The sequence below is a fragment of the Amblyomma mixtum genome, chromosome 3 (genome assembly GCF_055824585.1).
Source record: "Amblyomma mixtum isolate Tamu chromosome 3, ASM5582458v1, whole genome shotgun sequence".
NCBI lineage: Eukaryota > Metazoa > Arthropoda > Arachnida > Ixodida > Ixodidae > Amblyomma > Amblyomma mixtum.
In genome coordinates this window covers 38792518-38816977 of record NC_143014.1, presented here as the reverse complement: position 1 = coordinate 38816977, position 24460 = coordinate 38792518, and the positions used below count along the sequence as shown (strand labels likewise).

Below are 24460 nucleotides of genomic sequence, written 5' to 3'. Positions count from 1 at the left end.
TGCTTACTTAAGGGCCTGAGTTTACGTTCTTTAGAAAAAGATGCACGTGGGAATCGAATCCTGCTTGCTTAAGAGAAACGGCGTTTCTGTCTTTGTCAGCGTGCAAAAGGAAGCAAAACGATTTTTTGCTTCGAAGCAAAGGTGTCATGTAGAGCTTCACGGCCTCTTTTGATTTAGTATGCAAATTTACACAGCGCTTGGACACGGTGTATCCGAAGTGCGCAGCACCTCAATCTTTCCACAGCGCTCAGTTTTAAGCAGAACAGAACAAGTCTCGACAAAGAGGAACAAGCGCTGGTCCTCAGATTACGTGCACCCGCTCTACTTTTCTAACGCGCCGTGAGAAAGCAAGAAGGAAAGAGATATATGAGTGCTTTTTTTTCCCTCTCAGGAAGCACGTTAACCATTACGGATGGTCTCGAATGCTCCAGGGAGAGGAGATTTTTTCTTTTTTATTTCTAAGGCGCGGTGTGACACCAGATCTCGAACAAATCTTTAAACGGGACACTCAGGTACGAGTCTGGCATGGCGTTGTGGTTTCGCCCTTTATGCGAGTAGACGCTGTCGTGGAACCTTCAGCCGCTATTTGCGCAGAGCAGTTGCGAACAGCAGGTTGTCAGACAGAGCGAGCACTTCCGAATAACGCGGAGGTCACTCAACGATGCGCTTCGCGCTCTCATTGCCAGATCCATAAGGCGAACGCACGAGCTTCTTCAAAGAGGTGAGAGAGAGGGAGATGATAAGAGAGGAGAAGAAAAAAAAACACAGGCAGCAGCATCGGCGAAATTAGACGGCTTAAGGAGTTTCCCCGGCCTTGCGAGGCGCGCCCGGAGACCGTCTGAAGGCGGTGATGTACGGCCACGTTGTTTCCTCCGCTTCATTTCGTTTCCCGAACGTGCCCTCGGCTGATTTCATTTCGTTCAGCGATCGCGAAACAAGAAAAGGGGGACGAATTTAGGCCCTTCTTCGCCTCCGATAAATCTCGCCCGTCGGGCGCGGATGTCGGCGCCTCTTGGCGGCGGCCGGGGCGCGAATGGAACGCGACGTAAAGCTTTGACGCTCTCGCAGGTTCAGCGCGGAGCGATCAATGACAGCGGCCCGGCGTGTGCGACCCAGAGGCGCGGCATTCGGTTCACGCGCCCAGACCGGCGCTCTCGTGCTCCGAGTCACGTATGACTGACGGCGGATGGCCTTTGATGGATGAGAAGACAATTGCGGCCGAAAGACGCGCCAGCCGTCGGCGTGCGCGCGAGCCTGGGAAATCCCGAATCTCGGCCCCTTATTTCCTTTCTTTGCTTTCACTCCTGCCTGCCTCCTTCCTTTCCTTTATTCCCGGGTCGAGAGACAGCACTGAGACGGCTGGAGTGCAATGGCACTTACGAGATGCAACGTCATCGAGGAATTGCTCTTTCGAGAAGGGCAAAGAAAACGGCGCTCATCGTGGTGCAGACCGGCCGGAACGAAAGCTGCACATGCGTGGGAAGGCCGCTGGAAACCGCACTCCAGTCGGAAAAGGAAAATAGATGGCCGTTGAATACTTGAGTCCATATTGATGCTGCAGAGCTGAGGTTAGAGGAGGAACACGGCAAATTATAAGCCTGATAACTAACAAACGTGACAAGGAGATATTACCAGGGATTCCCTGCCGCGCGACGGTCTTTCGCTGAGCTGCCCCACAAATTACGCGCCCGCTCAACTGTAGGTTGTGGTAGAAGAACGTACGTGCGCTTGAAAAGAGAGAATGTACTCCGTGTTGTGACCTGAAAGAAAGGCATCGCGAAATTCGATACATATTGAGTGGTCTGCATTGTGACATCCAGAAGAGCACCAAACAAGTTCTACATTCCAGTGCTGGTAGCCGTGGGTCACAGTGTCCGAAACGTACGGTTGAGCTTGATTCGTGCATGGGCAGAAGAGCGGATACTAGGCCAATGCAGTCAATTTTCCGCATTTGACAGGACACTAGTTCATGCTTTCTGCCCAAGAGGAAGGGGCGGGAGAAGAGCTGCAGATGCAAAGTTGGGGAAATTGGTACGGATCCATGATGCAGCTGGAATCAAAAAGCGTCACTGATGCGTCACTGAATCAAAAAGCTTTTCTAGTGTTGTCGGTCGTATACTGTTGAAACAGGGCTGAGTTCTCTATACAACGAGAGTGAAAAGAAAAACGAAGCGACGGTTGTAACTCGTAATCGTGAAGTTTCCGAGAACCAGCTGGGGATACTCTAAGCCATGAGACATGTATTTTGAGCAATTCGCTTTTCAAGAGGGCCGCATCATGGAAGCCGCGATTATGCTGCGCCAGCAACCCGAAACGAGCTGTAAAATGCCTGCCGCGAAAGCTTTCAAGCGGCAAGTCATTCTGCCACGCAACTAATGGGTCGCAGGGCCACTTCCGACGGATAGCCGCGTGCCGAGGGACGCCGGGACGGACGCACGGACGGACGGACGGGTGGATCGATGTATGTACTTAAACAAGAGACGGAGAACGCCCCTCTTGGCCTTTAGTGCGAGCCATTCCACGGCCTACTTCACAAAGGGATGAAATTTCACTCTTGCTTTGGTTTTAGCCATCAATCAGATCATGGGTGTTTAGTTATTTCTACCCATTTAATATCCATTTTTTTCTACCATCATTAAGCCCAAATGCTTTAATAAATCAGCCCCGTTGCTTTTAACTGTAAGCTGAGGCTCTTTGCGGAAACGTAATATCTGTCCAGCTCTTTCCCCCTACAATAACGTGTCAATCTCTTGGTACTTCACTCACTACGTCTTAGTCCGCAATACTCCCGTCCTGGCTTCCAGCAGCGAAAAGCTTTCCCTAGAATTATCGTAGACATTTTCTTCGGAAATTTCCTGCTTTAATCTTCTGTATGTTCCGAGTGCTGATTTCGTCTGCATCCTTGTTTTCCACAGACCTCTCTCAGTTTCTTTAACAATTTTCTGAGCCGATAATCCTGGTTTGCCCTTCTCCCACTGCTCTCCAGACATTTGACTGGCGATTTGTCTGGCTTTTGGGGAGCGTTTGTGCTGCCACGTCTTGGCTCCTACCAAAGTTACATTCCACAAGCAGGGGCTCCAACCGGTTTGGCATGGACAGACCTTTCACGTGATTTGCGCGGCGACATTTCCTCCGTGCTCTTTGCCGCCGGTATGGCCGTCCCTTTCACGGCCCGCGTTGTGCGCCCAGAGGCATGCCGCGGTTTTAGTACGCTAGCATTACCGGAAACAACCACGAATTTTGCCGGGGTCTGTCCATAGCCGCACAATGACTTTGAAGAGCGAGGGATAAGCAGGTTGCGACGCGCGCGTCACGCAGCTTAGCCAATGAGGAGGCGGCGCGGCCGCACAGCTCCAGCCAACGAAAGAGCGGCTGTATAACAGCTGCGGCCGTGTAGCACGCGTCAGCGCGTGCTCAGGGGCCGTATTCTATAAGCTGTCCATTTTCTGTTGTCCATTTCACGTCCATTCTGTCCTCCATCATTGGTCACTCAAGATATACCCGCGGCTTTCAAACGACTGGGGCAAGAGATTTAGCCATTGGGGTGTTTGACGATCGGACCTCACCATTGGCTGAAATTGGATGCAATATGCAGGCAATGGTGAGGTGCATCGAAGCGCTGCGTCCGCAGCAGGCGACCGGACCTGACCATTGGTTGCAATATGCAGCCAATGGTAAGGCACGGTCGCCGACCACCCAATGGCCGGGTCGCTTGCTACAGACGCTCGAAAGCCGCGGGTATATCTGAGTGACCACTGACCGAGGACCGAATGGGCGCGAAATGGACAAGGGAAAATGAACAGCATATAGAATACGGCCTCAGCAGATGGTTGTAGGATTCTCGCTGGGGACTCCGAATGGAGCGGACGTGTGTCACTCGCGCTCCCTTAAGCAGTGCTAGCGCACGTACTTCGCACTTGACTAATGTCGCAAATCGGCTGTCACTATTTCCGCTGGTGTGTTCTGCGCAGCGCCGGTTCGTACGCACAGAGAAAAAGCTAGAGTCTCAAGGGAGGTCTGCTCCGCGTACTGCCCTAGCGAAAGCTGTTCGCCATCTATGCACGGGAGTGAACACGCGCATTTATAGTTTACATTATCACTGAATTTTCGTGGGCTTCGTTTACACGGTACAATATTTCCCTATTCAGGAATGATCCGTCCAAGCGGTTTCTCAGCTCCACTTGGCGAATTTGCGAAGGCCAAGCAAACTGGATTTAAAATCTAGAGACAGGATGCACAGGTCCCTCCAATATAAATGGGAACAAGGTTTGAGGATTCAATTGATGATCCCTCTATGATCATATCTGACAAGCGCATTTTTTCCTGTCTTCATACTAGTAATACTTTTATCTTATAATATGCAAACGTCCTTTTGAACTTTAGTAGAGAGATAACAAAAATATTTATCTCTTTGTGAAAATTGGTTCTGCCCTTTCACTAGGGACCTGCAAATTGGTTCTGCCCTTTCACTAGGGATCTGACACAATGGCGTACCGGTGCGAGGGAGTGCAGTGGTGACGGGTGCCGACGACGCGCTTGTGGAGAGTGATGGCGTTGTTGAGCATGTTGAGCAGGAAGTCAACGCCCTCGTCAGCCAGGATAGCCAGGAAGCTGGGTCTAGTGGCGCGGGACGGGGGCTCGGCATCGGCCGCAGGGTCGCGGCCGCCTGACCGCCACGCCCACCACCAACGACCCGGAGGCGGGTCTGGCGCCTTGGGCACCTTCCAGGGGAACACCTGCGCCGCAACCTCCGTCTCACGACACCCACTCGCCTTGAGACTGCTCACCATGCAGGATATACACACATCCGTGCAGACTACTCATATACAAGCGGTCCCTAGTGATGCGTGGATATTACACTATGAGCTAAAAATGGCACTAACTGCGCCCCTTAGGCCTCGTGAGGGACATGTCTTTCAGGAGATCAACTGTAACTGATGTCCTTGTTTAGGCTATCTCTAACGGAATAACGATTGCTCTTTAAGGGACTAATGGTTAGGGTGAAGCACTTAGTCCTCAAGGAAATAGTACCTGTATCACTTTTTGTCTTTTCTAGTGCGCGGTCCAGAAATCAGGGGACCATCTTTCACTATCACGGCTTACTCGTGCCAGCCACTCACCTTAAGTACGAATGAGCCATTTTAATTTAAAGCAGCCCAGCATACGCGGAAATGGGGCAACACATACAGAGCGAGATCCCTGAACCTGACAGCATAGCAAGCCCGGCAGAGCTGTAAGAACCAAATTCCACAATCGGACAGTGCGATTGACTTTCTGAGCAAGAGATCCGGCGAGCACCCCATAGAATGGGGTGCCTAAGACTGACCACCAGCGCGCAGTGGGCGCTCGTCGATAGCTCATGTCGCAGTGCACGTACCGAGGGCAGCGGCTGGAAGGCGTGGTTCTCCTTGAGGCTCGAGGACTGGTGCCACAGCGCGGCCAGCCTGTGCGCCGAGCAGCGGGCCGTGGCGCGGCCCCGGCTGGGCCTCAGCGCCAGGCCCCGAGCGACGCCAAGGTCCACCAGCTTGTTTATGAGCAGCAGTGCGGTGAACTGCAGCGCCTGGCCCCCGCGCAGGCTGCTGAGCGCCACACGCAGGAGCTGGCACATGTGCGCCGCCACGGTGTCGTCGTCGACCGCCGGGTCGCCAGATTCGCTCTGCTCGGAGGTCACAGTCTGCGAGGCGAGTAAGAGCTGACGTGAACGAGAGCCTGCACGGGCTACCGCTCCTCGTGAAATGAGGTGTTAACGATGCGAGCACGCCGCTCTAGTAATGTAAGCTAAAATGCGCCTAAATGCTTCTGGGGGTGAGAGAAGTCAGTGACGTCGCGGGTGTCAAAAACTTTAAGACGGTTAGGCTAGACCGATTTCACTGCAAGGGTCATCACGCCAGTGCTGCTGTAGAGAATGTCGGTAGTTGTGGTCCTCAGTGGATGTTGCACGGCAGCTATGCTTGGAGGAGGAGGATATGTGGTGAGGAAATTCGCAGTAGCACATGCAGATATGGTTTAGAACGCAGGTTTGCAAGCTGCGACTTGTTGCCGGCCCGAAATGAGTTTATTCGGATGTTTATTCGGATGGAAGCTAGAAATATCAGCAAAATGAATTAGGCCTGGCGTCTTTTCTCTTATCTCATTGCCGAAACATAGTTTATCTAACATCTAAAATTTACAGAGATAATTTTATAACTCGCAACATTTCGAATTGTTTCCCACTGAGTACGCTCAAAATAACACCAACGGGAGATACCCTCTACCATTAGCCACAATGACTGTAGACTTTGTACTTGTCTCAAGGTTCCCTCAAGCTTAGGGCCAGCGGTAAAGCAATGACGACAACAAGCACCATGGCCGCTAGTGAAGTTAATCATTTGAAAGTGTCGACATCGGAACTCGTGTTCTAAAGCGAGGCCTTTCGATCGGCCACTTTCGAATTTGATGACAAAAAAAAATTGAAGAGAAAACAGTAGCGCAACAGAACACTACGGAAGAAATGAGACACTTGTCTTTGACTTTGTCCGTCATCTGCTGTTGCGCTACAGCTTTTTTTTTTGTTTTCATGAACCGTGCACCAACAATCCCTGCAAGCCACGCATCGAATTCTATTCGAGTATCACTTTAGCTCTCTAGTAGCTTTAAGGCAGAGTTACAAATGTTCTTGTGTAACGACCATGCATTCGTTCGGGAGGTGAAAGTAAGGCCGGGACTATGCTTTCAGAGAGCAAAAAATGCGCAACTAAGGATTAGCCACATTCACCACGGCTTTCGTACGCGACGAGTACCATCTGGATGGGGCGCAGTTCGATGCCAGACGTAGCTTGACACTTTAAGGCGGTTTACGGCACAGAACGGGTACAAGCCAACAGCCGCTTATTTGAAGCGTAGCACGGTCAAATCCTTCGCCAGTTCTTCTCTGGGTTAAATCTTTTGCCTCCTTGTGTTTACAGGCCTAATGTGATTGGAATGCGCCACTGTAATGATATGTATTGTGCGACTGGGAGTTCCTGGTTTTTCATAAAATTGCGCACTCCCAGCAACTATCTGCTTTGTAATAAATCAATAAAAAATAACAGTAAGCCTACTCTGTTCTTTGTCGGCTCAGTCCAAGCGCGCACTATGTAGCGCAGTGATGTTGTTTACAGCAAATCTGTGGCTCGTCAAGACGCTTGGCTGAACAATGTGAGATCAAATCAAAGCCCATTTGTAAGCGGCACGAGAGTCACTGTGAACAGTGAATAATTGTCTTTCGGATTTAACTTCGCTTACTTGTCCACCCCTGATACAGGCAAAAACCTGCTGTGTTTCTTTATGTAAAGATTGCCACAGTCGTCCTCTTGACAGCCCTTAGGCCAAGAACAAAATCGTGAGACAGAAGTAAAACATGCAAATGCAGCAAGACGGATAAAGAGAGCATTACGGCGCCGATAATTTGCGTGCCTGTTCTTCCATCTCGTTTCCATGTCAGTGAGCTGATGTAACTCATTCAATCAATGCCGGAAAACAGGGGCCGCATTTCGGAGGGAATTTTTTGCAGATCTATTCACTGCCTTTATACCGTTGGGCCGCCCTCCCTGTGATACGAGAACCGGCGACTGACACTGCTTGGCAGTTAGCCACGATGGTAAAACTACCAGCGACAAAAAGAGCAAGAATGAATGGGAAAATGTACCGTTACAAAATGCGGCCCGTGTGACGACGTTCTTGTTATAAGGGAGTAATTACTCATTGACATCCACTCGACTGCAGCCATACGGCTACAAAGGAAAGCTATACAGCTTTCTCAGAAACTTTCTGTTTTTAAAGAAAAATTCGCCCTGGTCCGGGGTTCGAACCCGGAACCACCACTTCACCGGAGCAGTCGCTCTACCAATAGAGCTAACCGGGACGGCAAGCTTATGGTAGGGCGAGAGCGTATTGATCAATAACTCGAAGTGGGAACAGTGTTGGTCAAATGTTTAGGGGAATCCCCAAAGGTGGAGTAGATTTGTAATAAGGGAGCGATTACTCACTGACATCCACCCGAGCGCAGCCATACGGCTACAAAGGAAAGCTATTTCTGAGAAGTTTCTGAGTAAGCTGGATAGCTTTCCTTTGTAGCCGTATGGCTGCGCTCGGGTGGATGTCAATGAGTAATTACTCCCTTATTACAAATCTATTCCACCTTGTGGGATTTCCCTTAACATCTGACCGACTGACGACATTATTCTTGGCTGTTGCAAGATGGGCTTGCACACTTTGCACCTTCCTCAGTACGCCATGCGGTCTTCTGAAACGACAACACTGCCCTTCACTCGGCTCAAACGGACCGCAGCGGTGGCCTAGTGGTCTGAGCATCCGCCTCGTATGCGGGAGGAGCGTGGTTCGATCCCCAGTGCCCCCGGGTACCCACCTGTGATACAACGGGTACAAGCTTTCCCCTTGGCCTGGTGCTCGGCTTCCTTAGGGTGAAAGAGGGTAGGGTTCAGGGTAGAGGTTTACTCAAGGTGGGGTCTCTGGCCCCACCTTAAGTAAACTAAAATACTTTGGCCGCAGATGCCTTTGCGCCATAAAAATTCATCATCATCATCGAACGCTGACTATCTGTTCCCATCAATGAGCACATTTTTATGATTAAAGGAGGCGACATCTGCATCATTTGATGGTGATGCACCACTTGATACTTAAGACTAAGAGGTTATCATGGCCATCATCGGACTAGGCTACAGCTCTTCAAAGCATCTGAGCTTGAGGACACGGCCAAGAACGGCCTTATGGCAATAGAGGAGTTACTGCCGACCGTCCCAAACTTTCCTCCGAGATGGAAACAGCCGAACGGTTACAAGGCATGACCCGGAAATAGGCAGCCGAACGACAGTGGCGGTTCAGTGTTCGTAACTGATACGTATACGCGACACGGAACGTGCGAGCTTGTCGAGTCGTGGAAGAAGAAGAAAATGAAACGTGACCAAGAACAAGGAATTAAATAATGTGGCGTCCGGGTGCTTGAATCTGCTTCTTGTTGTCTCGGTTATTGTGTATGCGCGGGGGGCACAGGTTTGTCTCTTAAGAAGTCGGCCACTCACTGCATCTACGGACAGCATGCAACAGGCTTCAATCAGCTCACACCTCAGATTATCCTGGGGTCGAAGGAGGACTGTGGTTTTATAAAACATTGCTTTGCACTCCTCTCACTTCGAGCTATGTTGCGCAAGGTTTCCCTGAGCGGTTAACAAGCCGCAGGACCTGTGATGCTCTCGAAGCCTTTCATTCACGCAGCGTCCCATCTAGCCGACGTATGCCTGGCCACATGACAGCGCAATTTTGTGTAAAATTCCGGAAAAGCAAGGCCTGCGATCTTGCCTTACATGTATGCCGTATAACATAGGCTAAAGTAGCCGAACAGCATGAGGTCGCAGTGGAGTTTTCTGCACCAAAGTTAAAGGCTTATGCGCAAAGGTAAACATACAAAACCCAGGAGCAGTGTGAGTACGTGTGAGTTAACGCACGCGAAAAAGTTCGCGTCTTGCTTGTTCGGAACGATATATACAATACCACTGGCATGTGGTCAAGCGTATATCACCCTTACGCGACGTTACCTGAACGAAAGGCTCCGGGAGCATCACAAGTCATCTTGTTAACCGCACAAGGAAACCTTACGGCACATTTCTCTAAGTGACAGGAGTGCCAACCATTTGCTGATAACACCACTCACCTTTCGGCTCCGGGATAAGCTGAAAAGTGAGCTGGTTGAAGCCTTTTACATGCTGTCCGCAAATGAAGGCACGTGCGTAAGTGACCCGTCAGTCATGTTGACGAAGCGAGAGGTCGACTTTTCCGAAAATCACAAACCTGTACCCTCCGCGCATGCGGAGAGACGAGAGGAAGCGGATTCAAGCACCCCGAGACCACCATTATTTTTTCCTTGGTTTGTATCCTGTTGCTGCATTTTTTTCGTGTGTTGGTTTTTCAACAGCTCACATAAAACGAATTTCCGCGCAAAAAAAAAAAAAAAATCTGGTGATAGTTTGCCCTCTCTTCATCTGCGTGTTTTTTTCGTCCCACGTTGCTAATGGAAGTCAAGCATAAAAAAAAAAAAACTAACTAGGCCGATTCACAGCTTTACTAACCCTTCATGATCTGTCTCGCGATTTGAGGTAAGCGCAGAGCATGAAAGTATTTTTCTGTCCCTCCCCTTTCCCGTATTCACCCTCTGTAGAAGGCGTAATGCTTAGCAAAATGCTGTCGCTCATGCTTTCGCCGTGCATTAATTGCGTGGGAGAAGACTCGCGGCACTTCCGCGTACACCGCAGCTAGCTGAGTTCGCAACTAAGCAACCTCTATATCCGAGCTCTTTCCATCTACGCGACTATGATTGGGATTTAGCGTCGCCTGGGGCGCTAAATTGACGTCGCCCTCGCTATTTGCTGATTCTGGCGACTATGCCCACCGGAAACAGGCCACCGACATAAATCAGGACTACTGGTGGCGGCTACGCGCTGTCGCACGGCAAGGGTTTGAGAGCTCTGCGAAATAACCGTAAGCTCGAACGATCTGCAGGACACCGCAAGAACTGCGTGCGCTGCGAAGACGCATAGCACAGCTGGCGGAGTTGTTGCTGTTCAACTTAGACCGAATATTTCCCTAACGTCCAGGTGATTTTTTTATTTGTTGGATAGTTTACGCGTGATAAGGTGAAAAAAATAGCTCGAAAGTCAAAAAAGCAAAATGTTTCCTCTACAGAGGTCTCTTCGCCTCACAGTACGCACGTCTGCTGGAGCTGTCTATGTCTCACAGCGCAGTATTTGAACCATAGCAGCGCGCTTCGCTGTGTTGTCCCGGAGGAGTATAAGCGCAGCGAATGAACTATTCGTCAGGAAACGTGTGCGCTAGAGTGTGCATGAGTCTGAGCGATACAGCGTATTCAAGAAGGAGCATGTAACGGCGCTCAACACTTGGTGATGGATAGCAATGATGCGCTGCCTAACGTGCACGCCATTGGCACCCAAGTTAGTCGTGGCCCACGTGCAAACCTTAAATCGACACTGAGGACATATTGAACTTGAACTGCATCGATAGGCTACGGCATTCTAATGACAAATAGACAACTCTCACCGTAGACGCAGCTTTTATGAAATATAGAAAAGATCAACAAAGAAAATCCAGTTGTCGCCATCTCCGGCCGTTTCGCAAGTAAAATGCGCGCGTGGACACCGAATTTTCGCTATGGATCCCAGAGGCTATGCTACACTGCCATTCACTTGAAAACGGTGGCAAGCAGTCTTCCACGCTGCGGACGTACCGAATTTGAATCGAGCGACGGGAAAATGTTTAAAATTTTATCTTCTCAATCATAAATACGTATTTTGCTACCGAACAAGCGCAAACATACCCACACAGGGCCAGGGTGTCAATTTTTACTCAGAACAATAATTCGATGGAGTTCTCTGCCTCACGTCTGCGGCGAAAATGCGACAATATAAAATGTGCGACATGACACGAATAGGACAAAATTATCTTCTTTAGCGGACAAGCATGTCTCACCGGCCAAGCGGACCACAAACCTTCCGTCTTCTTGCCTCTAGGTACGAGTAACACGCTATAGGCTGACCAGATCGATATGACGACAATCGACAAAGGTGCACACGCTCCCAGGGAAAGTTCACTCATAACTGCTGAGCGGTTAGAAAATCAAGCGTGACTCGAAGTGTCTCGGACGCGAATGTGTGCCCAGAGTAAAGAATGCGCCAGCGTATGTTCAATTAGGCTCAGCACGACAGCCCTGATTTGATTAAAGCGAGAGGACTCAGTTGCAGCACAGCATCGGCACGCTTTATTAGCTGCTGGCATGAAGCGATCGATGCCGCCTGCGATGCAGTCGTCCTGTCGAGTGCGAACCGGGGGCGCCGCCGACTTCGTAAATGCCAATTCGCATGCGCAGGCGGAAGGCCCAGGCCATCCATTCATGCTCAAGAATTAGAGCGCGCTTCCGACTCGTCAGAAACCTACCGTGCGTGTTTCGATTGATCGATCGATCAATTGATGGACTGATCGATTGATGGATTGACTGATTGACGGATTGATCGATTGACGGATTGATCAATCGACGGATAGACAGATTGATTGATCAATCGAAGGATAGTCTAATTGATTGATTGAATTGACGGATAGACAAATTGATTGATTGATTGATTGATCGATTGACGGATTGATCAATTGACGTATAGACGGACTAGTTGATTGATTGATTGGTTGGTTGATTGATTGATTGATTACCTGGAAAAGTAAGATTGTGCGCTCTAATGCTTCTTGTACTGCACGATTCCCAATTAATTTATACCCACCCCCTGGGCTTTTTTAAGGTGCACCTAAATCAGACCGGGCAAAGGGTATTTTATCAGGCACTTTACCGCCATCGCAATGGATTCGCTACGGACAGAATCGAAACTTCAGCAGCCGAGCGCCTTAGCCACTTAGCCATCGAGGTAGGTGCTTCAATTCACTTGAAGGTCGTAAAAGAAACAAAATTAATGGGCCGTTGAAGAAATGACCGTCACTAAAGTTTTCACCGATGGTACATATAACGCCGTGCTACTGAATTTAAATGGAATTCGTAGCTTATATACATGCGCGCCCTTCGCAATTTCATTATTCCTGACTTTTCGAAAGCTCTGAACAACGGCACCATGCTCTGTGGTACATATAGAACGGAGTGTGTACGTTTTTGTGGGCCGAACCAATTCAATTTCAAATTCGAACAGCGGCTTTCGGTAAGAGAGAGAGAGAGGAGGAAATTCATCTTCGGGGATAAAAGCGGGCTGCCAACAAAGCAGGAGCGGGCAAAGTTACTGCTGGTAATCCTCCTTGAGCATAAGCTCAAGCTGGCATGAGCCGCTGTAGGCCAAAGCATGCCAGGCGCTTTCTTAATTTCATGACGTTCTAAATTTGGCCTCGGAACGAAACGCGCGCCGAGACCTACGTCTCCCACTCTCTCGCGACAAAGACGATTGGAGGCGCCCTTCAACTAAACTTCGCGAACTTTTTCCGCTTCCGGCAAAGAAAAACGGAGGAAAGAGCTACCATTCTTCTAAGTTGGCCTGTTCACTCGCTTTTCTGAATATTCCGGCTGTTTTTTTTCTTTCTTCAGCCGGCCCGAAGCGCAGTCTCGCAGAGAGAAGAAATAAATGAGTTGGGGCCAAAATGTAGACGGTTCCTTTAATGAATGACAATAAGCCAAAAAGCCTAGCGTCTCGAAATGAACGAGCTTTCAGAGCCTCTCTCATGAATGCTACGAAGCCACTTCTACCTGGCACACTTGCTTCTTTAGTCATTCGTTACGGTGGGCGATAAGAATAAATAAGAAATACAGTGCCCTGCCCGCACCGTGCTTCTTTAGCCAGTTGGAATGGAGAGGAACCCCTGCCCGGAGGTTGTCTGTGCGCGCAAACTCCATTAAGAAAGTTTTTCGGAAGACGCTTTGGCTTCGCCGTAGGTGCCGGCAGCTTTCCGTCCAGATATGCACGGCTTTTAGCGGAAAGTGATGGTTGGGAGGATAGACCATTCTCTGAAGCTAATACGAGACCTGCTGCTATGGGCGACAAGTTAGGGATGGCGGAAGGTATGCCCGAGAAGGAGCCAGAATGAGAGTCAGGTGGTTGCTGCTGAGAGCTCGTCCTTTCGTCACAGCCTTCGGGAAGTCTTCCGATATGCTTTCTCCCAACCGGTCGAGCGCACTAATGCAGGTGCTCGTGAAACATAGGGAGCCAGGTGCGCATACTGCGGCAGGCACCAGTACCAATACCTCCCTTCCCGGTTTTTCCAATCTGCTCACCCAAAGCAGTTGCAACGCATGACAGCTAAGGGCCGGGTGGCACGGGCCATAGCGGTCGGCATCAAATGTATTTTTTGCAAGCTCTTAAAGAAATAAGGATTTTATTGTCGAGTACACGATTCATGAATGGAACCAACGATTAAAATAGGTGGCTTAAGCGTTATTCTGTTTTTGTAGCAATGTTTGCAGCAAAACCATTTGATTTTCACAGCGATTCAATCGCGCGAGTGGACTGGTTTGGTTTATGGGTTTATGAGGTTTAACGTCCCAAAGCGACTCAAACTATGAGAGACGCCGTAGTGAAGGGCTCCGGAAATTTCGACCACCTGGGGTTCTTTAACGTGCACTGACATCGCACAGTACACGGGCCTCTAGAATTTTTCCTCCATAGAAATTCGACCGCCGCGGCCGGGATCGAACCCGCGTCTTTCGGGTCAGCAGCCGAGCACCATAACCATGCACTGAGCCACCGCGGCGGCTGTGAGTGGACTATACACGCTAAAATTTCCCTAAGCGCAGTTGTTCATGTTATGACGATAGGACAGAACTTTCTCGAATTACGTGTTTATTCGGCTGTCTCGAAGATACATCGATGATAGAGTTGCGAATTTTTTAATTTGTTTTTCCATTGTAAACAAATATCATTCCATATATAACCTCTTGCCACCGGAATACGGTATCTTTGTTTGAAGCAGCTAATGTCCCCCTTCCTTATTCTCAGAGCAACTTATAAGCTGTTTCCAGCTTTCTGTTAATTTCAAGGCATTTACAACATTGGCAAAAATATACAGCATAAGGTGTTTGCTTCTGGGTATTGCAGCAGCGCTTATTTTACATTGTAAGAGGTCAAAATCGCTGGAAGGTGAGAGGGACTGCCATCGTCACCTTTTCTAGAGCTCATGACTACCTAGAGATACTACAGAGCGTCACTATACGGCTTAGGAGCAAACTCCTTGGGCCGTATATTTTTTACAAAGGCTGTACGTCTTAAACGCCTGCATCTTTTATTGTCCTGAGCGTTTTGAGCAAAATCATTTGCCAAATCCATCCACACGTATTGACGTGACCGAGCCTAGAAACAAAGTCGCCGCGGTGGCTCAGAGGTTATGGCGCTCTACTGCTCACCCGAAAGACGCGGGTTCAATCCCGGCCGCGGTGGTCGCATTTCGATGGAAGCGAAATGCTAGAGGCTCGTGTGCTATGCGATGTCCGTGCATGTTAAAGAATTCCAGGTGGTCGAAATAATCTGGAGCCCTTTACTATGACGCTCCTCATAGTATAGGCGCTTTGGGGCGTTAAACCCCATAAATCAAACCAAGCACAAACCAAACAGAAATTAGAAATAAGTTACATAACTGAAAACTACAACACATCAGGAATCGATAGCAGTTACGTAGTTATCCATTGAATGAATGACATGGAGCCACGCGCGAAGTTTGAAAGAACGAACGTAGAGCGTTATACGATACCATATATCGCGCTGCCAGAAAGGTGGCTCTGTCGGCGGTCTTGTCCAGCGCCGTCGCCAGTAGCTGAAACTTTCCCTTTTTCCCTCTCTAACGACCACCTGTCAGAAAACGTCGACCGGCAACAAGCTTTTGGCAGAGGGCCAGCTCTGGCGCCAGCGCGGCCTCCCTTCTTTTACAGCTTGCTGCAGTTTTTTTTTTGTTCTTGCTTCCTTTTGGACTTGCACGGGATCCCGTTCTCTCTCTCGGCTGGGTCGCGTCTTTTAGGTGATTATCGACTGTGGTCCGACAGGTCAAAGATCTGTGCTTTTTCTGCTCACAGCCTCCGTGACGCGTCCTTAGCTCGTCATGCACAGCGTAAACGCTGAATGTGTTGGACACTCTTTTACGGAAGACCGTAAAACGAAAAGGGGAGAAAAGGCAGTGAAGAAAAACGCGTTTCGGTTTTTCGGACACTGTATTCGAGAGTTCGCATTGGATTCTTGCAGAAGCCTTACAAAACTTTTAAGCGGGTCAGTAATATTGCAACGGATAGCTTAAACGGGTAATATCGCTCTCTCACGACGTGCATAAATGTACAATGAGGCGCGGTTAAACATCCATGTAATGAAGCTGGTGAACACTGGTCTACGAATGTAGAGATCAAGACCTATTCCGAGCTATACGATAACGGTATTACGCCTGTTGAGGTTATAATTGTCCTTGTCATTTTTAACTGAGAAGATAGGGAGTCTTCCTCAGATTCATTGGCGTTGGTTATTCTCGGTTACCACTGTCGTGTCTCAGTAGAAACGGCAATGCTCTACAACTGCCGTGCGTACCGAACGCCCGTTACATGCGTGTGCTTGGGCGCAAAGACAGTCTGGTTTATGTGAACTCCCTGGAGCACTGAAAAATACTTTCATGTTCCCAGAGCCTGTATCATCCACATCAAATTAAGTAGAAGCCCCCGAGTAAAGGACGACCTTTGTTGGTTTTTGTTCAATCCGTTGGGGTAAAAACCTCCATGACCCTCATCTGTACTTTTCTTCTCAAAACTGTGTCGAGCATACTGTTTCAGAACGCGTAAAATTGAGCGGCAGTGGCGACATTCACGTTGACGAACCTTGGGATGCATGTCAGATTGTGTGCAGGCTGTTGACGACGGTTCTGCTCGGCGCGTCTTACTTTCAGCAGTCTCCGTGTTAAGATTATTTCAACGCTCTCCGGAGACTTCGAAGACAATATCGCCTATCATACAAATACAGCAGGCAGCAAAGTTTCTCCAGACGATGCCATTGGTCGATGCTTCGAATCCGAACTTTTCGCAGCTTTTGAGCATTCAAATGCTCATCACCCACAGAAGATGCTACCCCTGTGGCCTCGAAAATGTATACCTTCACCAGCAGTTTAATAAGGAGACCATAGATACGTGCTCCCACGACGCCGCATCATACGAGAACCATACGAGAACTTCCTCTGCGATCGGGTGTGACCAGCTCAAGCCCCGTAAACCTGGACAAACGCCTCTAGTTTGCACAGCTGCCACCACGTGCTGCTGAACAGTAAAAATCACCACAGGAACTTCCAGTGTTCGGTACATCCTACTAATCTTTTATGGCTGTCGCGAACTCTTGACGTGGGCGCGGTTAGCACTTTATAGGTTCGGTTTTGCATCAAGAGTTAGCCATGGCAATCATCGTGTTCGGGCAGAATCTCACAGGACTGTCCAGTTATTTAAAAATTGCAAGTTTAAAACACCCCGACTGAGTTACGCTTTGTTCGCTACTGGTGACCAGCAGATGACGCTAGTTGCTAAGGTCCAGCAAAGCTGGGCATGTCCCTGTCGTTGAGCTCAGCCGGCGTCTCGCGAATTCGTATGATACATCGCTGCCTGAAAAAGCATCCACCGCATCCTGTAACGTATTATGGCCGGATTTTCCTAAAAGTTGGTGTAGTTCCGGCGTGAGGCTAAACCGTTATTGTGTCGTTGGGATTAGTCTGTACTGAAATTTTGCTGCACAAGTTTTGCCGAAATTCGGAAAGCATGTGTTGTATGCGGTTTGACTTTAGACAACTACCAACGTGCATTCTTCTGCAGAACCTACAAGCGAACTGCTGGGTGGCGGTAGCAGCTCAGCGGGCAAGTTGCCACGATTCTTTGTCAGCGGCCGCCGCGGTGGCTGAGTGGTTATGGTGCTCGGCTGCTAACCCAAAAGACGCGGGTTCGATCCCGGCCGCGGCGGCTGGAATTTCTTTGGAGGAGAAATTCTAGAGGCCCGTGTACTGTGCGATGTCAGTGCACGTTAAAGAACCCCAGGTGGTCGAAATTTCCGGAGCCCTCCACTACGGCGTCTCTCATAGCCTTAGTCGCTTTGGGACGTAAAACCCCCATAAACCATAAACCAATCTTTGTCAGCGGTTTCTCAGCATTTTCTCGGACGCTAAAGAGTCTGCCCATAACCTCAGCGTCCTTGAGAGAAAGCAGCGCACGCTTTGGCAGTGACGAGAACCGCACTTCTGTACCCCGCCGGAGAACTTTCCCGCAATGCGTGAATTCAGTTATCGCAACGGCAGCATGTTTCATGCGCCATGATTAGTGCTCACGAAGAACTGGTAGCCATGAGACGGCGGCTGCGTGATTACTGCAAACAGATGGAAAGGTCAAAACTTTCTAAACGAAATGATTGTTCTGGACCTATTGGGGCTGTCGTATGTTTTCATTTTTGTGATAGGTATATTGTTATACGTTTTATTTCTACCTTTGTACTTGTGTATTTGAAGCTTCCTTGGTATTGCCGCAAATTCTGCGGTGAGTTTAATGTATAATGATGTTTGAGTACGGTTGCCTACTGCACTACTTTCCAGCTGTTGACGATTGTTTTTCTCTCCCTAACATATTGTAACCAGGAGGTCGTCATGACAGACTAGTTTTGGGGCCTCCTTCTCCACTAACATATATACATTTGCATGGTATGCATATTGTATGCAATATCTGGAATCAGTTCTGATCGAATAAGGCCAAACTAGAAGCCTAGTGTCTTGATGTTGCCCTCCTCAAGCTGCTTTGGTGAGTCAGGTGATGGCAGCTGTAGAGCAGCCAACGCTTGCGGCGATAGTAACGACAGAGAGCGCATCTAACAAATCAGAAAGCGCACCTAAGTTGCGTACAAATAATAACGCGTTTTGGCTCAACTACTATGGCAAATTCTTAGGCAGTAATTGACGGCTGTCAGGCTTCCTGGGAATTTCTGGTCCATTTCTCATGCGGGTAAGCCGAATGAGTTAAAAGACACTGTAGTAGGACTGGACGGACCGTAGGGTACCTACGAGATTGAGAATGTAGAGAGGTCGTATTAAGTAAACATGCACAAGGCAGTTCCGGCAATCTTGTTGTAGCCGTATTGCTTAGCGCCTGGATAAATAGGTACCGCCGACAGCTTTTTCCTTTTAAAATTTCTGGCCTCCCAACCATTCTTCCTTCGCTGCTCCTTTCTCTTTCTGGAGGAATTCATTTCTTCTTTATAAATATGAGCGGGGAAATGCAGGGGGTGTTTCGACGCCACCGGAGACTCCATTCTCGGTGGCTACGCCGAGCAGCTCGGTTCCACATCTATGCAAAGCACCAAGAGGACACCACGTCCGCAAAGAGTGTCTCATATCGGCCGCGACATTCTCAAAAGATGCGACTCCCGACGTCATCGCATATGCGGCCAACCCGAGCGGAAACCACACGAGGATGCTCGAAATAAAGTGAGGCCGGGAGGAAACTGGGAGACCGGGAGACAAGGAGCAGCCGGATATAATGCCCGGCATCAGTCGCCGGCTCAAGGGATTTGCCCCGCGCTTCATCGGGATGCAAGCAGCGCACTTTTGTAAATAGGGGGCGGCCAAATTGAAAGAGACCTCCCAACCTTGTTCCGCGGCGCTTTATTTTATTTTTTTTGCTTCTCTTCCTTTTGTCTCTGCACTTTCTGTCATACGGGGATTCTTGCCGCGGCAGCAGTGCGCTGATCGCTCTCCGCGTCAGCGACGGCCTCAGCTCGGTGCTTCAGCCGTGCGTCGATAGAAAGCCTCAGCCTCCAGCTGGCTGTTCTCGGAAGAGACGCGCAGAATTGAGACACTGCTGCCTCCTGGCAATGCTGGCCATTTCATTTCTGACATGTGTGCCTCGCTCCTTGCCTTTGCTTTTTTCTCGTTATTTTTTTACCTTTCTCGTCCGAGAACTGTTTCAACAAAACGAAACGATGAAAGACAAGGCCGGGCGCGCATCATGCACGCGCTGTTGGGACGTAATTGAACGTAAAGGGGAACGTTTTGCTCTCCAGTCATCGATGTGGTCTTGCTCCTGGCCTCTGCGGCGATGGGATCCCGTTACGCCTGCCCCACTGAGTTGGAGCGCTCTCCAGCATTCGCATTCGCACTTGATTTCTGCGCTAGCCTTCTACGCACGAAGAGACGGGCGCAGCGAAAGGTAAAGAAAGAAATAAATCCAAACAGCCACGGCCACGGAGCAGACCCTCAGCCCTTCCCACCGGTGTTTTTTTTTTTCTTTTGCGACGCCTCACCTCATTTTAGCGTTAATTCTGGGCTGGTTCTCCCAAGGGGAATAAAATTTCTAGCCTTGTAACAGAAAACGGCGACAAAAACAACACCGCAAAGGTTTTCCGAAGGAGGCTTGCGGAAACAGACCCGGTTGACGTCCGCAGCATTGTTTGAGAAAGCTCGATATGCTTACCAAGCTAATCGAAACGGGGTAGGAAGCGAAACGTGCGATTGGAGGCAAGTCGCAGGGGGTCACTGGGGCAGCAATCTGCGCGCACAAAGGCGACCGATGCTACCTTGCAAAAGCCTTCGAAGGAAACAGACAACCAACACGCACAAGTGTAGGCAAGCAGCAGTTTCATGCGACAAAAATCGTTCAATGCTTTGCTACAGAACTGAGGCATCCTTTTCAAGCTCAGCCGCAGCGTCGAAGCGGTGGGGTTTCCGAGTCCTCGCACACAGGACCCCTTTCAGGGACGGGAAAGAAGTACGAGCCGAAGCTAAGGAAGAATCACGACGGGCCAACTTTGATGGTCCCCTCGGAAACCGCCCTCGGAGCACAGCGGAGAGCAGGGGAGGGAGCCGGTCCGTTATACTCCGGCCGCCGCGAAATGGCCGGACATTTATTTGTCTTCCTGCGCTCCGGTTGTCCGCCGCGCTCATTCTTTAGCGCGCAGGGCGGCCGACCGCAGGAAGCGGCCCGCGGGCCAGCGACCCTGGCAACGGAGCCCCAATGCGACCCAGGAGGACCATCATGACGCCGCCACTTCTGGCGCGCCCGCTGCGGCTGTTCCTCCCCCTCCTCCTCCTCCACACAGATATGCGCCTCGCAAGTTCTCCCTCGCCCGCTCGTTCGGTTCGCATCTGCGGCTGTGGCCGGGTCGGCCGCCGGGAGCCGTGTCACCGGACACGGCTCTCTTTCTGCAAATGGTCGCCAGCCCCGGTTTCAGCGAATCGCTTCTGCCAGCGTCGCATAGTGGCTCGGTGGCCGCCTCGAGCCACTATGCGACCGCGAGTGGATTGCTTGCTTTCTCCGAGGCATCGGACTGGGTGGCCGCCACCGCGACACTCCTGATGGTTGTACGATGTAATTATATTGATCTAATTGAATATAGTCTTGTAAAAAATCCGAAAGCCGTCAGCATTCTTTCATAGCATGCATGATTATTACAGTCTAGCGAATGCCATTTTGCAGCAAAATGATGACGTGAGACGCGTTCGGAGATGGCGAGCTGCGCGTCTAGACATGCGCCGTATTGTGCGCCATCTCACATGTTGCAGCCAAGTGAGCCGAGCTGCTGCTCGTGGGAGGTGCACTGTAGCTGCTAACGGCAGGGAAAAGAAGAAAACAGCGCGACATAGGCAACTGTGACCGCTTACAGGACCTAGCAGCACGATTGCCACGGGTAAAGTTGTGCATTCGTCAGCCGATGAAGGTTTGCGCAGTCTGTGTGGACCACGTTGCGTCGACCCGAGTACTGCCTTCTTATTCGCTTTGGTTTATTGGGGTTTCACGTCCCAAAACGACTCAGGCTATGAGGGACGCCGTAGTAAAGGGCTCCTCAAATTTCGACCACCTGGGGTTCTTTAATCTACACTGACATCGCACAGTACACGGGCCTCTAAAATTTTGCCTCCATCGAAATTCGACCGCCACGGCCGCGATCGAACCCGCGTCTTTCAGGTCCGCAGCCGAGCGCCACAACCACTGAGGCACCGCGGTGGCTGCCTTCTTATTCCTTCACTACATAAGTTGCATCTTTTGCTCATCTTGAAATTTTGCCTGAATCAGTGAAACAATCAAAGAAATCCATCTAAGTTAATGCCCGCAGCCGCCTAGCATAACGCGAGATAAGAGAATAAGAAATACCTGCAGACAGGTGCACAGTGGAATCCACTGGGAGCGCATCGCCGAGCTCACGTCCTGGTCGAGGCGACAGAGGCCAGTCATATACGTCAAGAATTTGTTCTTGGTTTATATATACAGGGTGTTTCATCTAAGACTACACAATTTTTTAAATAGGCTTCTTGGCATTAGAAGAGCGCTTTTTTCGGCATATCATTGTCAGCGTGCTGTAGTACATCAGAATGCGGCTAAGACGTGCTAACTAGCAGGCTGGATAACTAATACTGAATAGTTAAATCCTTAACTATTAATGTTAAGCTCCTTAATTACTGATAGGCATGTAGCCCACCGTAAGTAACAGCCATGTCAGTTTTTATAATTTCAAAAAAGCGGTTACCTTCAGCTGTGTGGCCCAACAAATTTTGGCTACTTCGACGAGTTACGTGCACTGGAGAGGTTTTTTTGCCTGTAAGCTCCTCGAAAGCGCATGTATTTTGGCACGATGTAGCCAAAAATTGTTCGGCCAGAGCGCCGAGAGCAACCGCGTTTTCGAAATTCTAAAAACTGATATGTAGATTACTTACGGTGGGCTACACGCCTCTCAGCAGTTAAAGAGCATAACGGTGATAGGTAAGATGTTAGCTATTCAATAATAGTTAACCAGCCTACTAGTTAGCACATCTTAGTTTAAGCCTAATGTACTACACCATTGACAATGCTATGCCGAAAAAGCGCTCTTCTAAATAAAAAAAATACCCTATTTTTAAATATTGTGTAAAGTCTTAGGTGACACACCCTGCGTATTTACACGAAGGAAAAACACGTGGTGAAGAAAAACTACTTTTGTTGACGTTTCGGCGGGGGATCGGCCTTCGTCTGAAACGTCCGAAACGTCAAGTACAGTGTTTCCTCACAACGTCTGGCTTCAAGTGTATTGCCAAAGCCCTAGTAACTTGTTTTGCTGCTGGTGCTATATATATATATATATATATATATATATATATATATATATATATATATATATATATATATATATATATATATATATATATAGGTTGCGAGAGCATGAAGTACTTCACTGCTTACAGGAGTTATAGCGAAGTATACGCTTCGTTAAAGGAAGCATATTTATTCGAATCGACATTTCGATCGGAAGACCGATCTTCTTCAGGTGTTCCGATCGAAACGTCGAGTCGAATAAATATGTATTCTTTAACGAAGCGTACACTTCGCTATATATATATATATATATATATATATATATATATATATATATATATATATATATATATATATATATATATATATATATATATATATATATATATATATATATATATAGCAGTCATCTCATCCCGGATGGTCCACCGGCCGAAGCCATCGGAAAGATAGCCCATGCGTACCAGTACTGACCTTCTCGTTCTGCAAGTATTCCCTGTCCCATTGAGCAACACAAATTGCTTATATATATAAGCAGTCTGTGTTGCCATCCATTTAGTGTTAGTGTTGTTTTTTCGCCCTTTCCTTATTTTTTATTGCACTGTCATGCATTGTATTGTATTGTCACGTATCTTTGCCTCCTTTTTTTTGCCCTCTTTTTATATATATCAGTTTTGATATATATATATATATATATATATATATATATATATATATCAAAACTGATTTCTTGGCTGGTGATGGATCAAAATCAGATAGTCACCAGAAATTGAAAAGCATAACAGGATTTAATTCACGACGTTTCGGCTGGAGGACCAGCCTTTTTCGAGTGTACTACAGCATTTGAAACCCGAAGCTTTTAAAGCACGCGCTAGATATGTGCGTGTAAAACACTTCACTACATCCAAACTAGAATTATATCAGAAAAGTAGCCTAATTATTAAGACAGCTTAGAAACCACGTTTCTAGGATGATTACTGTCGTCGGTTTTCCGGCCGCCATTGATACCGGTTTGTCGAAAATGCTCTTGAAAGCTTTCGAATGTAACTGCCAATGTCCCATACAGTTTTATCGTTGAAGTGCTTTTGGATAAAAGCTGCGTGTTATCTGGCGCTCCAACACAGTAAGCACCTTAGAACATCTGATTGAGGAGCTTCAGAACACCTGACTTAGAGGACTCTAAGACAAGAACAAGCAGCCGACACGCAGTAGAAATTTTGTGGCGTGCAAAAAATATGGACAACTTCAATTCGAAGAAAGTTTGGCTCGTACAGAAGCATATCGAGAGAGCTTCTCGAGAGCTGAGTACTGAGCTTGCACTCCGAGTGGCGTGTAAAGCCTCGGCTGCACGTTCAGCTGCAGTCAGGACGCGGGCCTTCCAGCGAGCATTGACGCAGAGTGAAAGCGATTATTTGCATGGAAGACTGCCATTCTTAAGACCCGCCGTGTATCATCATATGAGGACACGTTTTAGGTGAGCTTTAAACCGGGCTAGCCTATTCGACGCGGCAAAATAACTGCAGCACTGCAGAGGTTTTTAAAATGCGATGGCCTCATTGAATCAAGAAACAAATCGACGTGTTAGATCGCTGACTACAAAGTCTTGTTAGAGAAGAAAAAGTAAGCGATTCAAGCGCACAAAATAAACGATTACAAAATCTTCACAATATCAAGTTTATTTTCGTCACCGAAAACAGTCACCGTTAGGCATAAATCTCAGTTCCTCTTTTGTACATCGCAAACCTCTGCCCCGCAACAGTTATTTTCCGTTGGTAGCACTATTTGAGCATATATACAGTTTCCGAGGTATTCTACTTATATGAGCAGTTCCTCGCAGTTTTTAAGCCACCCAGGAAAGCTTATTAATGACTCCCGACACTA

The 24460-nt window shown here is 48.7% G+C and overlaps 1 protein-coding gene across 1 annotated transcript in view; it reads right to left on the bottom strand.

Moving 5' to 3' along the window:
* LOC149349731 (uncharacterized) overlaps positions 1-24460 on the bottom strand; it is a 555241-nt gene that overhangs the window by 221870 nt on the left and 308911 nt on the right. Inside the window, exons 6-7 of the mRNA XM_089578770.1 lie at positions 5378-5674; positions 4495-4736 (exon numbers count right to left, since the gene is read on the bottom strand). Of these exons, the coding sequence (XP_089434896.1) occupies positions 4495-4736; positions 5378-5674 (539 nt within the window). The remainder of the gene's footprint in view (positions 1-4494; positions 4737-5377; positions 5675-24460) is intronic.